This window comes from Periophthalmus magnuspinnatus, chromosome 13, assembly GCF_009829125.3.
Source record: "Periophthalmus magnuspinnatus isolate fPerMag1 chromosome 13, fPerMag1.2.pri, whole genome shotgun sequence".
NCBI lineage: Eukaryota > Metazoa > Chordata > Actinopteri > Gobiiformes > Gobiidae > Periophthalmus > Periophthalmus magnuspinnatus.
This window is the reverse complement of record NC_047138.1, coordinates 8,110,637-8,128,058: the sequence shown is the minus strand read 5'-3', so window position 1 is coordinate 8,128,058 and position 17,422 is coordinate 8,110,637. Positions and strand designations below refer to the sequence as shown.

Below are 17,422 nucleotides of genomic sequence, written 5' to 3'. Positions count from 1 at the left end.
GCCTGGTGATGTCTATTTTTGTCTGTTTCATCAGATATGCAAAGTAGGACATGTGCAATAAATATGTTATTAATGGCAAAGCTAGAATAAATATATCATTTAGTGCAAAGTGTGTTCAGTATGGTTGAAATTACCCACACAGAGCATTTCAATGGTGGGCAGGGCTGCGGATGGAACCTCTTGGGGAATGTGTGTGTTCTAGTGTGGTATTTTGAACAAATGTTGTGTAGTAGCAGTTTGGTAGAAAAGGAGCTGTAAGAGTATGCGGGCTGCAATAATTACATGGTTTAGGCTACTTGCCAACACATTACATGCACTCATGCATGTTCACATTTACACATGTGGGAGTAGGTACTAAGTAGGCAGCGAAGAGAAATACAAATGAGAAGAGAAAATGGTGACTATGAAAAGCTTGGTAGAATGTGGATTGAAACTGAATGTATGAAAATGCTCATTTTAAAATAGCAACAAAACATTTCTGCTAAATAAGATAATAAATTGTGAGAGCTAAACAACTAAGCCAAAGCATCTCTAGCTCTTATGGGGTGTTCCCTGTCAGCAGCCTTCAACAGTATATCAAATGTGGCTCAATGCAAATACCTTAATGCTGGTTTAAAATATAAGGCTGTATATTTAGCAGGTAGAGCTTGATTGAGTAGACTAAGTTGGTTGGCAGAGAGACAGCAAATGTTTAATAGATTTGAAGATGGTGTCCCTCCGAGGCCTAAACTATAATCTGCAGCTCTCAGAGGGACAGATCCATGCTTCACAGGAGCTGGATAAAGACCTCACATGGTTCATCTGCATATGTAAGTGCGAGATAGGCTCAGGCGCTACTGCCGCCGCACTGATCAGACGAGTGGCACTGGGAGATAAGGAAGGCTGTTTAATTCTTGTAACAGGGTGTAGTAAGATCATAATTAAATTCAGTGTTCCATTGTCTCACTTATAGTGGCAAATGATGTCCATAATAAAAATGTAATTTTATGTAAATAAAAAATAAAAATAAATATATATATATATATATATATATATATATATATATATATATATATATATATATATATATATTTTTTTTTTTAATACACACACACACACATATATATATAAAACTGACAACATATACAATATCGCTACTACTAACTGTTAACAAAAAAATACATAGCATGCATGTTCCTGACGTACCTTTTGTTTAAGTGTAGTGATAAGAGACCTGCTCTGAGATTTCTTCAACACACCCTTGGATCCCTGGAGATAGAGAGGGGCCATTGTTTTTAAGTTTGCTTTCATTTGTGTTTCTGAGTCTAAGGATGATTGTATGCAAATAAACAGCACATTTAAATCTCATAGAAACTCAATGAGAGAAACGCAAGTGTTATGTTGTTGGCTAGAGGGGCTGCATCAGAGCGCAGCCAATAAAAAAAAAAAATCCATGTGAAAGTGAAAAGAATGTGAGATATAGAGCAGAAATACTGTAGGATGATGAGTGCAGGAGGATCGGTTGAGACAGAATGAGGTAAAGGGAACCACCAAGAAGCCAAGTGACAACAAACGGAATAGGAAACCCCAATGTCCCAAAGCTTTAAAATGGCTGTCAGGAATTTGCTAAAAATAGAACAAGAAGCAAGCGGGCTAATTAAATATTAAGTAACATAGCACATTTTTGGGTTCTCCTCTTGTATTTTGGATGTTTTTAGGGTAGAACACTTTGCTTTTAGAGTATATATTGAGCTAAATTAAAACGAGAGAGTAAGGTAATCAATAGTCTTAACATCTGCAATATATACCTGGCGCAGATTTTTCTGCAGGCCCTGGTGTGTGGCCCTCAGTAACGCTCTGATGCTGAAGCTGTCCGAATCCTCTTTATCCCCAATCTTGGACTCTTTGAGCAGAGAGTCCAGCTTCTTCCTGATGTGAGACTCCACTTGGTGATGTCCATTGCCCTGTCAGAAAAAAACTGTGTGAATAAGCAGCTAGACTTAATGAAGTCATTAAAACAAAGTGGATGGACCATTCACAGACGAGAGATTATGGAGCAGTTCGTTCCTGAGGGTCCAAACTGCAGTTAAAAATGGGTCGATGAGTTTAACAAACTTACGAAAGTATATTAAGTGCTGCTTTCTAGCACACACCAATGGAGCTGGAGCAGATGGTGGCAGTAAAGAGCGCTTCATAAAATAACCTCAAGTATCAAAATGTCAGGTGATATTCTGCTTCTTTTAGATTACTATGAAGTATAAGTATAAGAAGAGTATAAGAATGATCCAAATTCAATATTATCATTACTGATCATACCATATATATACGTATGAATCCCACTGTGAAAAATTCCATTGTACAAAGTTATACAAGTTATAGTTTTTCCTGATACATCCTTTCCATTACATATATAACTACTCACACCCACACATCCCTGCAGCACCAGTCATCGCAGTACTACCACCATCATTGTGCTATGCATCTGTCATGTCTACTGCTGTGAAAGCCAATGCACACAGGGCCGAAGCTGTGACTGATTCAATAGACTGCAGCAACCTCAGAGGAACCCTGCCATTCAGCTGTTTAAATGGCACTGATTAGCCAAAACAGCATCTGCAGTCTCACGCCCTCAACAGAATATTCAAGAATGAAAGTATGTACTGTGCACCATCAGGGATCAAACCGCTGTGTTTTCACAACGCTAAACCCTCCAGCAAAGAAAAGCACCATCAGAGGTATAAGGTCATTTTTTTCATGAATTCTAATTTCCTTTTATCTGACTAGGATTTCTACAGTGATGCTCTCTTTGCATCGTTACTTCCTTAACCCATGTTCTAGTCACAGTGGGACAAGAAGCAACAACAGTAATTAAGGATGGCTGGTTTGCTTTGATTTTATTGGGTCCATAGGAAATCACTTTAACCACGTTTCTTAGCTGAATGCAACAAGAAGGGCATGAGATAGACTATAAAAATAGCTAAAGCATTCTCCCTCCTCTCTCCTGGAGTTTTCCCAGTTCATAAGAATATAGTCTCATATACAATAAGCATAATGAAAATGAAAAACAGTGAACTTGACTGTTGAACTTGAAACAAAATATGAATAATATGTCTGCAATTGTAGGCCTATAACCTTGTAATGCAATTTAAACAATAAAAGAAAACATTAAAATATATATTGATCCATATTGGTCCTAGGCTTGGATAAATACAGAAGTGCACAGTTTGTCAGCCATTGCATGCTGGTGGCTTATTTGCTGTTAGTCTTGCTTTACCTGACCTTTATGTAAACCAAAATCTTGCTTGGAATCTATTTTGCAAGAATGGCCTTACAAAAATGGCAAAACATATTTCATGTGTGCTGTCAAGTGTATTTATGCTGCATTTTATATATTTTAAAGGTCCATGCTTGTGAAAGGTTTTTTTTTGCCTTCCCTTGCAGAATTATAGTTTGGGCTTCATTTCCTGACAGTCTATTCCTGGTGATTCATTTGAGAATTCTGTTCAATAACACTCCTAGGGCCATGCCTCTCTCGCTCACATTTGTGCTCTTGAGCTTGAAGTCGTCCTCAATTTCATCTGCGCTGTCGTCGTCGGACACTTCCCCCTCCTCTACATCAGCAGACAAATAGGCAGGCAGCCTCTTCCCCTGGTAAGAAAGAGAAAGGACAATCAAACGTAATGTTATTTCTTTACACCCGCAAAGGATTCAGAAGAAACAATTTAGGAAGTGACATAAAACAGCAGACATATGCATAGAGACATCATGCCTCACTTTCCTCCCTGATGTTTTTTATTGTATTAATGATCAGTTATACACACAAACAGTCATGTCGGGGACGCCTTCACTAAGCTACTGTGTGGGAGGGTGGAGTACAAATATTCTTAGCTGGTCTCTCCAAAAAAATCAGCCTGGTCTTATCCTCTGTCTGTCGGCAAGCACCACAAAGCTTTATGCGTTTCTCTTTATTGTCTAGTGACTCTTTGGGCTGTGGCGGCACTGGGGGACGGAGAGAGGTGAAACGATGAGGCCAGGAGGAGGGAGGTTAGAGGAGCAGAGGGGCTTCATAGAAAATCAATATTGCCCTTTTACTTTTACAGACACCAGGCCAGGAGTGGTTTGTTCTGATTCCAAAACATGGTATTGTGTTCTTGGACATTGATAATCTGCAGTGTCCATCTCTCCTTTTTACTTGGCTTGTTGGATGAATAGATTCCTTGGTGAGTCTGGACACAGGTCTATAGTGTATTCAGTTGATGTAATAAAAGCATGATGTCATAGAACGTCCATAGGTTAGAACTGAACAGTTGGAGATTTATGAGAATAGTAGATATCTAAAGCACTCAAATTCAATTTAGCTTTTTTTTAATACAATATCAGTAACAGTGGGCCATAAGCTGGTAGACACCCAGTCTGCCAGGCTGACACAGAGACATAAACAGACAAACCAATTATCTCAAAATGAATTCACTAAAGGAAATGTAGACTCACCAATTCACTTAAGACATGTGCTTTTTAGAAGCCAGAGTACTGAAAGAGAACTAATGGTAACACAGGGAGAACATATTTCTGGAACAATTATAATGGTGTGACCGAGGACTGAGCCCACAATCTGCGTGCTCCTTGTTATAATGTTTTATACAATAGATGCTACATTATTTATCACCCATTATGCCTAATAAATGCAAGCTGCATTTCAGAAATGTGCAAATTATTTAAATGAGTGCAATTAGAAAAGGATTATGTACCGGATTTTATTCATTCTAAAGGTTCTATGTCAGATTTACAATATTACATTCATAATACTCTTATGAGCTCATTTAATTCCAGCACTTAAAATAACAGGCTTAGCTGTTACTTGTCATTTAGAATGTCACCACTTGAGGCACAGTTCTTTTTCCCATTCCACATTATAGGTTGTTATCAGGAGATACCGTGCTATAATTTTGTAAAGTATTAATCATAGCTTTGCAGGCTAGAATTGCATTTTTACTTACATACCATGTGTCCGCCTTTCACCTATATAATTGTGATGGACCAGTATGTCTCCCCTCATTCCTCTCTCTTATCTTCTCTGTTTATGGAAAATAATTAGCTGCCTGCTGCACTTCCAGAGCAGCAATGCTTGTAATGTAAAAATAAGTACAAAGATAATGGGCACTTCTTTCCTCTCTTCTGACACGCAGAAGTGGTAGGCGTGTGTGCAAAATGGCTTATTTAAGAGTGCTGGTGCATCAAACAGGAATTCATGGATGGACTTAAAACAAAAGCCAGCTTCCATCTGTCTCACAAGCTCATGACTTACTTTAATGAGTATCTTGCCCAGAAGACTTTGAGGACTGGGTAACGTCCTGGAGTCTCCTGTCAATGCATGTCCAATGTCTAATTTATCTCCAAAGATTTCTCGCAGGTACTGGGCGATTTTCTTCTGTTGCTGGATATTACAGTGGTTCTCTATGGACAGGATTACTGGAAACCTGAAAGAGAGAAAATAATACTTAATAAGAATTGGGCCCATGGTAAATGGACCAACTGCATAACAGGATCACAGGGTCTGCAGGTTATGAGATGCCCTATAGACATTACACTTTTGTCCATAAAGATTATCAATGCCCAGGATGAAATATTACAAGTGCATCCTAATATCACAACATTAAATATGACACTGTTGCAATAATTAACTTTACCTGTCAGCAGTAATACTGTTATGCCTGGTGGATATCCGTTAATACATGAAATTGAGTTGAGCAATAACTGCTAATTCATAATCTTTATGCCCTTAATTTAACAGATGAATAAAGATGGAGGTGTTGAGCTGAAAACATAAACCCAAATGACATATTCTACCTGTTTACTACCTGTTTTATTGCATGTATGTTTATTTCAGCTAACCATTACAAGGCACTACAATCTAAACATCACTTTTAACCTTTATATTAAGTAGAGCATGGTAAATGAACACAGCAATAGTACTACAAGTTGCTTGTAATAGTGTGTGTTTACGACTAGTGTGCAATCATGATTTTGTGTGTGCGATTGCATCCAGAAACAGTGAAATGACCTGTGGCCACAGTGAAATACAGCTCAAATGTCAGGTTTGTCAGACTGACAGCTTTGCCTCAGGGGACGCAGCCTCTGATCCACGCTCACACAAACTCTCGAGTGGAAAGTCCTTTTTGCTTTTGCCACATCCAAAATCAGACAGTGGCAGGTTCCAGGAGAGCCAAGTGATCCCTGTGACGTGAGACTGGCAATGTGCATGTCCTGTCTATTCGATATCATCCTCAGGCTATTAATCACATTAACAGGTGGTGCTACTGATAAAATATGAAGCAGCCGGAGTAGGATAGGGCTTTAACTCAATCTGTTATTCAGCACACACTGCTATTCCAAATGGTTCATCAACCTGCAGCTGGGAATACACAGGTATCTCTTAATTAGAGAACTTGAATATTTACTTACTGAACTATAATTTTATTAGTTATGAGAACGCAGCTGCTCTCATTACATACTGCCTTTTTATTACAACATTTCAATTAGAGATTTGTGATTTAGTCAATTCTAATCGTCAATGATATGATTGAGTCTAGAATTAATCCTCTGTAAGTAAAAGCATGTGGTTTGGAGCAGAGTTCTATGTGGTTTATGTTCAGGAAATTTATATTGAAAGCTATGTTATTTGTTTTTAATACGACAATAAAAACATTGTTCTGGTTATTTATTTCCATTTCCATGCCAAAACCATGACTGTTTGCATGCAATGCTTGTTAAGGGTCTATATACAATAATTTCTAACATTTGATACTAAATAGTATTGGTATTAAGACAATCTCTATTAAACTCAATCAAGTTCAAAGAAGGTTGTTTGGTGGCTATGCACTGGCTATCATCAACATCTAAGATATTTCAGAAGCACCACCTTAAGATTTGTTAAAGATTCAGAGAGTGGTTTGTTCAAACATTGAAAGTACAGTGACTATTCACCAAAGCAACAGCAAATATAAGAAACGATGGATGCTAAATTAAGCCAGTGTGGCTGCAGAATACTTTGTTTGGGTATTGTTGGCCTCAGCAGAGACAAACAGGGACTCCTTAGGGAAACACAGGAAGCAGATGGGAGAGTAATTACTGCCAGGATTCACAGCGTTAAAACATTGTACTCACTTATTTATGGGAGAGAACAAACAGGTTACATATAGGCAAGTGACACAGATCTGATTTTTAAACTATTTATGATTTATGAGCACCTACCTAAACCACTGCCTGGACCTCAGCTCACATGAGCACCAGTTTTGGCCCTGACCCAGTTATCTACCCATTACAATTTGGCTGTTAAAACAGCTCATACACTTACACGATGAAAAGATAATCTGTGATGTACACCACCTGTCATTTGGCATAATGCTATCAGCAAATAGTCAGACCTCGCACTGCAGAGGCTTACTGTTCCTGACATGTTGCCCTGAACGATGGGTCAAATGCAGCAAATGAGGGATTATTAAAATATGCCTTAAAATTAACCTCACATGATGAAGTCCCGCATATCATAATAAGATAAGATTTTGAGGCTAGGTTAAAAAAAATGTGAAAAATTGTTCACTTACTGGTTGTTCACAAAGGCGTGCTTATTGATGGTTTCAATGACAGACTTGAAGGGGATCTTTGACGTGAGAGTGTAGCCATGTTGGACCATTGGTTCTCCATCAGGACCATCCCAACAGTCCACTATGCAAAACAAACATCAATAAACAACATCTTCACAACCATAGAAACATTTTTGTTTTTCAATACAAGAGTGTACCTTCTACACAGCGGCAACCAGACTGTAGGACCCAGGCATACATGTCGGTCTTTGAGTGCGACAGGAGCTGGTCCCCGGTCAGGTACGTGTTGTGGGAGGAGGCAATGAAATAGTTACAGAGAGGCTGCTCCATATCCTGGTTCACCTCATTGTGCAAAGGGTTGAAAATGTCACATGTTGGGCTGCGCATGAAACTTGTAAATCCTGAAAAATACAACAACGTTTTTGAGCAAAATGCAGACATCACAATAACTAGCTGCTGGATGGGACTGACAGGTGGTGTGTTTTGAAGCTACTCTGCCTCTGGCAAAATCAGCATTTGAGGTGGAACAGAGTAAAAGGTTAAGAAGACCAAAGTCTTTCTTATTATTAAGAGTCAGGACAAAAAAAGGAAACAGGAGATGTGCAGGAAATAAACGATTGTGAAATTACATATGAAAGAAAAATACAGGATCAGAGTACATGTAATAACTGACATTTTGGTGGGTAAACTTCAAAGATGTTTATAAAAATCTGTTTGTATGTGGCTGTCAGACTGTAGCCTTTGGGGGCAGGTGTCCTGCACTGACACAAGCAAAGTTAACCCAAAAAGCACAGCGTTAGTCCCACCCTTCATCACAGCTCCATGTGAAGTGCCTCCTCCATAACACCCCTGTTAAATGTGCCACTGCACACTGCTTACACTGTGAATCCATTTATACACACTTTGTCTTGTTTTTAATGGGATTCCATCATGATAGACCAAAATAACAACTAAGCAGAGTCATAGACAATTACCAATTGTGAAAGAAGGATTGCCTCATCTCCTTCTCCGACTGAGTGGAGTGAAAGGATATGTAGTAGAAATGTGATACATTTGGCTATTTACATAAAAATATATATATATTTATATATTTAAATTGATGTATTTCAGTTTGTAAACCTGTACATCTCAGCTTTAATAAGTTACCTTCAATGCCCAAATATCCCCTCTGTTTGTTCTCAGTAGACTCCTCAAACTTCTCAATGATTTCTGCTACATACTCTGGTGTCACATTTGTCATCTGCAAAAACAGAAACATGTTTCATTAAAATTAACTCTGACCACTAAATTAACATCATTTAGGTCTGTTGTAATATCTGTTGATAAAACATTATAAATCTAATACTGGTGACAAGAACATGAGGAGGCAAAAACTCCTTGGGAAAAAAATAAATTGCTGTAGAGGACAAGACAAGGGCCCCTTCGAGACAGGGTCGTTTTAGGCCTGAAAGATTATCTAAGAGGAAGAGGCTGGGCAGACAGTGTGACATGTGATGAATACATTGTACTAAGTGGTAGGATCTCCGAATGACACTTGTTATTAGCGTGTTACGTCGATCTATGTCTAATAAAAATATTTCAATAAGGCTTTAGACTTGTAACAGTGGTTATAAAAGCCTCACCTTCTGCTCATTGCGCAGAAAGGTGGCCAACTCCTCCATATTTAGGTGGTCTTTTCTTTCACTATAGGCCATCATGAGCAGAAACAGGTCTCGCCTCATTGACATCATTTTGTAGAAGACGGAGAACTCCTCGTACGTCAGCGTGCCCTGCTGGTCGTCAGTGTCGGCTTCCTGTGAAAATGTAACAGTAACAATGAAATGAATGACTACATTGGTGAGTGGATGGGTGCTAAAAACAACAGCTTAGTGTGTGATCTAAGTAATAAGGGTGTTGCAAAGATTATAAAAATGCCACAGTCTGCATAACAGGTTTCTTAATATTGTGGTGTGAAGGATGCACTGGGATAAAAAGTAATTTCATCAACAGGAAGTCAGCACTTTTTGGCACTACAAAGATATTAAGAAGACAACTTGAGATTTATAATGAGCAACATGAGCCAGTGATTATTCATTCTGAAACCGCTTATTTACTTAAGAGGTACCGTTGAGAGACAGAGTAATTACATTAATCAAATAACCACTATTTCTTTACATAGCCACACTTTTGACTGAAATATTGAGATGGATTTGAACTATAATAGCTTGTAACTTCTCAAAACGCTATACCAAAAGAGCCTGCCATACAAGTGATCTTATGCTACAGTCAAGACGACGCCTCACTCAGACTACACACGGTTCAGAGCAGATGCAACTGCTGCGGAGGAATGAGGAGGGATGAGGAGGGATGAGGAGTGATGAGGAGGGATGAGGAGTGATGAGGAGGGATGAGGAGTGATGAGGAGGGATGAGAAGTGATGAGGAGGGATGAGGAGACATGTGGAGGAATGTGGAGGGCTGTGGCACCCAGTAACAACAGAATCTCAATGGAAGTACTTTTTCTTAATAGCACAAGTAATATAGCAATGTATTACCTTTTGACAGTTTGTAACAAGAGCATGTTTGCTGCAAAATCTGTGCAGAAGTTACAGAAGTGCACACTGGGCGCAAAAGTCCACAGCCAACAGTCATCTTTACCTCCCATCTTTAGCTTTAGAAACATATACCATAACAACACAAACGCTGCCATATTATTTTCTACCTATTCTCCTTCCGTATCCCTTAACGTACATTTTGCCAAAGAACACGCATATAAAGGATGCTCATTCTAGCCTTGTCACCTTTCTTTAGGATACAGAAGCTCATATTGCCGGGATTTCACTGGAGTCTATTCGTATCCACACTAAATCTAATAATACCAGCTAATGCCTCCATCACACTCCAGTAATGAGCTGGCTGTGGGCTCTAGAAACCCCACAAAACACACATACACACACACACACACACAAGTCTACAAACAGGATCCAGGATAAATCACTATATTTGGAATTCACCTCGTTCCCAGTTGAGGCAGCAAACAGACTGATGGAGTGTATTTTAAGCATACAAGCTGTCAACACCTGTGCGATGTCCAACTATTAAACTTAGACCAAAAAGGCTTCCTCTGCTATGTAATCTTATACCAAGGGATATATTTTGTGCTGGTAAAATAAATTTGATACATGATTTGGATCCTTATTTCAAATGCATGAATATATACAACCAAATCTGACATAGTGACGGAAGGGCATCAGGTATAAAACACAATCTATATTTTACATTTTATATGCATGTCATCACATGCCGAAGGGAGGCTGAATCCTATGGTGGGGAAATCGATATCACCTTGTTGCTATGCATTGTAGTGCAGGCTGCCTATTTACAAGCACAATAGCAACAAGATGCGGGTCAACATATGTAACGTAATATTACATAAGCACAAGATATAGCTGAGTTGAATACAAATGGACTGACTGGATTTCCAAAGACACTGTTGTTATAGTCACTCACATTGTTATACTATCATTATTAAAGAAGCATGTCAAGAGTTTTCCAGCTGTTTAACTTACCTGGAACATTTGCTTGACTTTCCTCCGTGGCAGATTGACATTGAGCTTGTGGAGAAGTTGGTAAATTTCATCGATGTTCAAAAGGCCATCACCATTTTTATCTGCCTCCTCAAATGTCTGCTTCATCCACGTTAAAAAATCAAGGAAAAAAGCTGGTTTTGGATAACAGAGCAGTGCATTGTTACTAGTCTTTTTCTACCAGTGACCCTAGCGTTCTTTTCCTACCAGAGAAGTTACAGACTTATGATAATGATTTAAAAACTGCACATATCCCTTCATTAAAATTCTCACAGTTTAGGTTGGGATATAGAGGATATAGTGGTTTCATAATACCACTTAACAGAAAAAATTTGTAATCGTTAAGTGCTATTTTTTAAGGATATTGGTCATGTGTTCGTTGGCGTCTGGCAAGAGAGTCTTCATCACTGATCCCGGCCATCAAGTAGCGCAGGCCGGTGACCCAGGTACGAGCCTCCTCTGAGTTGGATGTGACAAGATCCAGGGACTCCATATGGTTTCCGTGATAGATGGTGAAGCAGCAGGCAGGGTCCAGACTGCCCTCCGCCTGACGGTGAAAGATGTCCGACTGAACCCCCTCTGTCACTTTGTACAGCGAATCAATGGTGACTAAAAAACAGATAAAACAAAACTATGAGCAAAATGAGGTTATAACAACTGTACACACACTGCAATATTATGATACTGGGAGGATAATAATGCATCAACCTCTTATTTCACTGCTCTCCGAAAGTGAATTAAGAAGCTGTTGTGTGGGTATTTATCACAATGTGGGGCTAAAATCTCTATATACACTCACATCAACAAAATCAGGACCCCATAATCCCACTGTTTATATATATATATGTATATTTTTTATTTTTAGGTCAACATTATGATTGTACAGGTTAGATATTGGAAATTAATGTCAATGTAATGTTTCTGAATGATGAAAACCCAGCATTTGAGCGTGTGAGAGGGACACTTATTGTACATAGAAACACTGTTCCTGATCAGCCTGAACTATATTAGAATTTATATATTTATTTTATGTGTTAAAATCAGAGCGTGCCCATGAGCATTGTCATTACACAGAAAGGGACATTTTGTTTTCAGATGGCATTCTATAACGTGAATAATTGCAGCCTTTGTGATTTGATAATAGCAACCACTCAAACTGTAATTTTGATTCAGTGGTGATTAATTGCACAGGACTAATTCACAGCCATTTTAAACCCGTCATAATTTCTACATCAGGGCTGAAAACATGTCCAAACTTTTGTACAGTACAGTATCTATGACTGAAAGGATGGATTATGAAACCAACTTCTGTTAAAAATAGACTTGCCGTTTTAGTTGTGTTCTTTCTCATGGTCTAATAGGATTGTAGCATAATGTCAGCAGGTTTGGTTTATGTGCGAAAAAGCTCCAGGTAAATCACATTCGGTTCTGCATTTCCACAAAGGACCAACCAAACCGTGTTTACCATTTTCTATTACATATTTCACATGTTGTTCTGTAACCACCTGCCCAAAATATGGCACCTTTTGTAACAATGAGGTAATGTGGGACACCCTAGCCAGAAACATTTTGGCTTTTAGAGACAGAGACAGTGATTAAAAATAAAATTCTTAAGGATATGTTAATCAGTAGTATCTGTATTGTGACTGAATAAACTGGATTGGTGCATCTTTTATTACACGTTGCCATTTTTTTCTTTCATATATCACTTACTCCCTTTTAATCATCTCACTCCGTCTGACCTCAAAGTAACAATATGACTAAACTAGCAATGGGCATCTGTTGTACGTTTCTCTTAATAATGTCAAAAGAGAGGATCAAAGAGGCTTATGCTGACAACCCCCTCCCCACACACACACACACACACACACACACACACAAACACACACACGCGCATCCATGGTTTAACAGTTCTACTTGACAATAGTGGGCTGATGCATAAAACCACTCGACTCAAAGGTGGCAGTGAGGGGGTCGACAGTGTAGCTGAATTTTTTGAATAAACTGTATTCTCAGAAATGTTTTCCATTATCTGCACTGATGAGGTGTTCCCAGACATTACTTTGCATCTGAAAGTTTGACATTTCCGCGTGATTGGAGAATGCACACAGTATTTTTCCTGTAGTGTGCAGCTGTTTGTTGCTACAGACGTGACACGGAAAACAAAGCAATGAGCGTGAATAATATTTGATGTACTTTGTAATGTCGGATTATTTGTGAAGTGTAGGCAACGGGCAAAGATACAACATATTTAAGCTTTTTGTAATGACGCTTAGTAAAGATACAACATATTTAAGCTTTTTGTAATGACGCTTAGTATATTTAACTTCAAGAACTATAGTTGACATCCATTAGCGGCAATGCGATAAAGGAGTTTGGTTAAGTCGTTAAGATAAGAGTGTGAGATGTGTAACTGCTTTGCCTTGATTGAATTAGAAATAGTCCTTGATTCTGCTAAAGATAGTCTGGCAGTTCATAATGTGTAAACAACTGATTAGGACAGTCTACTCAGTTGTGTGTGTGTAATGTATACTTGTATGTGCAGGGTGTACTCACTCTTGGCCTTCTCACTCTTGCGTGAGGGCTTCCAGCGGATACAGGAGCGGTGGTCGTCCAGGTAGAAGAGCCTCACCAGCCCCTTGGACCCTGCCTTGAGCTTCACCATCTGTGTCCCGGACTGCATCACACTCATGCATCGCTCCACTGCAGAGACAAACAGGGATCAGAGAGCCACTATATAAAGACACAAAGATAACAGGTGCTGCACTCCGAGGCAGCGCAGGAAGCAGTGGGAAGAGGGATAGTATGGTGCAATTAGCCGTGGCCACAGCTGAGGAGGCTGTGGGCCCAAGTGCGCACAGAGGCACCACTGTGGGCTCATACAGGACAGGTCTGTGCTGGTCTAGCTGACAGACAGTCTCTGCCGGGATATGGGTCAGTTCAAACTCTTCAGTCTTCTGCCATTTTAACCAAGTCACATACTTGCATACAGAGATGTAACTTACACTTAAATAGCTACACAAATGCAATGGTGGGCATAAGAGATTATCAGTTATATTTGACTAAGCAAAACATGTGTATTTTTGGCAAATAAAATCTCTTTGGCATGCAAACAATCTGAAATCTGTTGTTCTGCTTTTGTTTTTGTCTCTCTTGATAACTTTGGCTCCGATAAACATTGCACTGCCAGAGCCAACTCTCAACTGGATTCATTAAGAACCACCTCTCAATGGTATCTGGGATTCAATATACCTAAAACTGATTTTGGAACCTGGCAAAAAGTACCAAGATTCTAGATTGTTGGAGAATGTTTTAACACAAAGATCAATAACTCTACATGTTTTGTCTAGTTATTGTAGACCCCTTTTTGTATTTGTACTCTTTTTTTTGCTTAGAACTCACTAAAACCACTCAAACCTATCCCCACAGCTGGATGACAGCTAAGAGCCATGAGGATCACAACCTCATTAGCAGCAGAGTCTGTTATGTGTGAATACTCCTAATACAGAAGGCTTGGTTCAGAGCTTTTACACAGAAATATAACAAAATGTCTTACATAATCACATCAGACAGGGGCAAGCCTGTAGACAGGAAGTGCAGATTATTTCCTCCTGAAGTGTAGTGTTCATGAGAATAACAGGGTATTGGTGTTTTGCCCATTGGCACATTCACAGAACCCTGCTGTGACGTCCAGAAACTCCATTTATTAACGCTAATTACCATCTGCTTAAGTGTACACTAGTGATTCTTTTTGTGGACGCATTCAAAAAAGAACTATGAGAAAAACACTTGAAATTACATATGGAATGAAATATCATCTTATTTGTAACATTAATGATATATTCAACTCTTCACATCAATCAGCTGTATCGTTTCTATCCAGTGATATACCAAGATTCTGTGAAAAAGTGAAATTGGTCTAAATTGTTGAAGGAAAATAGCCTAAATCTCCTTGTCTCTCTGTGGCTTTTAGAACATATTGATAACTGCAGTGCTTATTTGTTTAGATAGGTTTAGGCTAAATGGATAATGAAATGGCAGAATAGCTAATTCAGAGATTATAGACACAACAACTCAAGGGTTTCATTTATAAAGCGTATATATATATGAACAAAAAATGTACACATGTGACTTTCTATGTTAAGTTTGTGATCTGTAAAAAAAAAAAAAAAAAAAAAAATTCTAAACATGAAAACGAGCAGTGTGATCCAAAAACTGTGAACTTTGGGCATCAGGACTTTCAAAGATGAGAGGAGATGTGTGCTCAGAGAGAAGGGAAGTGAAGCGAGTTTTAGGAAGTTTGTAGAGTTTGTGTTGTGTCCCGACATATTCCTTTAGCAAGAATCTCACAAAAGGTTTTATAAGTTAGACCCCTCATCATTTTGGCCACCACAGTGTCACCTAAAGTATTAGCTAGGCAACATATCTTTGGCATCATTACACTAAGATCCATCCACTGTTCCTCTCTAGTCAATGTCTGACTACAACTAGCACTCAAGTACATGCACTCACACTCTTAGGTAGTTCATTATTTTTACAGTGTCCTTTGTGAGCATCCACTGCACTTGAGTTCACTTAAGTAATCTCAAACTGTAAAGTGTAAAGCGTGAACACTTCAAAGGTATCACTAATGGGAATCTCTCACCGAAAGCAAGCAGCATGTTGAGCATTAAAAGCCAATCCTATATCAGATAAACAGTGTGAAAAGCCCCTGAATTCCTGGAAGGTTTAAACTCTCAACTTTTTTCAAGCCCCTTTGAGGATACAGCAGAAGTGTTAGATCAATATTAATGAACAGAGTATAATTATGCACAAAAACGATTACATAAGTACAACCACTCAAACCACAAAAGATAGTATTGGATACAGTATGTAAGAACCACTAAGGGCAAGAATAATATAAAACTCTTTTACATAATCAATTTGATGATAGCCGCTTTGATATTTGCATCTTGCTGGAAATATGCATGAGCAGTCATTTCAAAAACACTTTTGATCATCTGTGCCATTTTAGTAGATACACAACACATATTTCACTTTAGATAACCACTGATTGTAATGTAAACTTCTAGACTATGTATGAATGAAGAATATGGAGAATAACTGTCATTTGATAGAGACCCATGTCAAATGTGGGTTTACTTGTGCACTGAACACACTTGTTCATTTGAGTCTACACAGGCAATAGTCAAAGCAAACTTCTCATGCACTGCCCACTTGAGAGTGCACTATTATTGCATGTAACCTTCCATGTGCTGACTGATCGATAATCTAGGAAAGTTATCAGTCAGTGAGTCAGTGTGGATTTTGATGGAACACACAATATGAGGAGAAATAGAAGTACATGTTACAGTCCTCTCACATGACCATGTTTTCCAAAGGGCTATAGTTGTATTGGTCCAAATTAAGCTAAATCCTAAGCATGCATAAATGGTTGTGTCAGGAAGTGCATCTGGTATAAACAATTTTCATATCTCAATCAATGCAAATCATTGCCTGACAGTGAATTGTTTAGGAAATCCCAAAAAGATTAACAAGGATTTGAATTAATGAGGCATCCCCTGTAATCACAATATCCTAACTCTGTAGTCCTGTTAGGCATTAAATGAAATTTGGTCATGGTTGACTCACTTTTGTATTTTCATCAGTGATCTGATGTCTGGGAGTCGACGGTTTCTTAAAATAGCAGCCTGCTTGTCCATAATTATTCGTCTGTCTGTGTCAATAAGCTTATCATCTTTAGAGGACACATCAAAGCTACGTCCCGCCGCAGCGACTCTTGCGATTCAAACATATTTTAATAAGGTTTAGTGACATGGGCGATGCTCTGATGATGTTGTGAACAAAGCTCTTCCTCACTTAGATCAACACAATACTGGCCAGGGCACAGCGACAAATATACAGCACCTGGACTTGTGTTAGTTCACCATTGATCATTTCTATTGAATCTCTGCACTCTGCCTCTATGCCATCCTGCATTGTAACTCAAACACTGCATTTCTTCCTTGACAGGCTCATTTCTATTAAATTGAGTTTAAAGGGATTTTTCACCCTTGACCAGCTCTGAGATCTCTGTTAAGGATGATGACTGCATGCATTATAATGTATTCATAACTACATACATTCATATGCAGCACCATCTGCCTTCATGCACTATTCATGTGACATAAGGCAACCCCCAGCCTAGTGCCCAGTTCAAGTTAAACACTACATTTCTACTGAAAATAATATGGCCAAAATGAGAATGTTGTGCCTGGTGTAATCCATGGGCTTG

At 38.8% G+C, this 17,422-nt stretch overlaps 1 protein-coding gene across 1 annotated transcript in view; it reads right to left on the bottom strand.

The window, feature by feature from the left end:
• Positions 1 to 17,422, bottom strand: part of plch1 (phospholipase C, eta 1) — a 37,940-nt gene that overhangs the window by 7,805 nt on the left and 12,713 nt on the right. The window contains exons 4-14 of the mRNA XM_033976657.2: positions 13,705 to 13,851; positions 11,514 to 11,757; positions 11,131 to 11,260; positions 9,206 to 9,376; positions 8,730 to 8,823; positions 7,781 to 7,984; positions 7,584 to 7,704; positions 5,285 to 5,456; positions 3,520 to 3,627; positions 1,788 to 1,943; positions 1,186 to 1,248 (exon numbers count right to left, since the gene is read on the bottom strand). Of these exons, the coding sequence (XP_033832548.2) occupies positions 1,186 to 1,248; positions 1,788 to 1,943; positions 3,520 to 3,627; positions 5,285 to 5,456; positions 7,584 to 7,704; positions 7,781 to 7,984; positions 8,730 to 8,823; positions 9,206 to 9,376; positions 11,131 to 11,260; positions 11,514 to 11,757; positions 13,705 to 13,851 (1,610 nt within the window). The remainder of the gene's footprint in view (positions 1 to 1,185; positions 1,249 to 1,787; positions 1,944 to 3,519; positions 3,628 to 5,284; positions 5,457 to 7,583; positions 7,705 to 7,780; positions 7,985 to 8,729; positions 8,824 to 9,205; positions 9,377 to 11,130; positions 11,261 to 11,513; positions 11,758 to 13,704; positions 13,852 to 17,422) is intronic.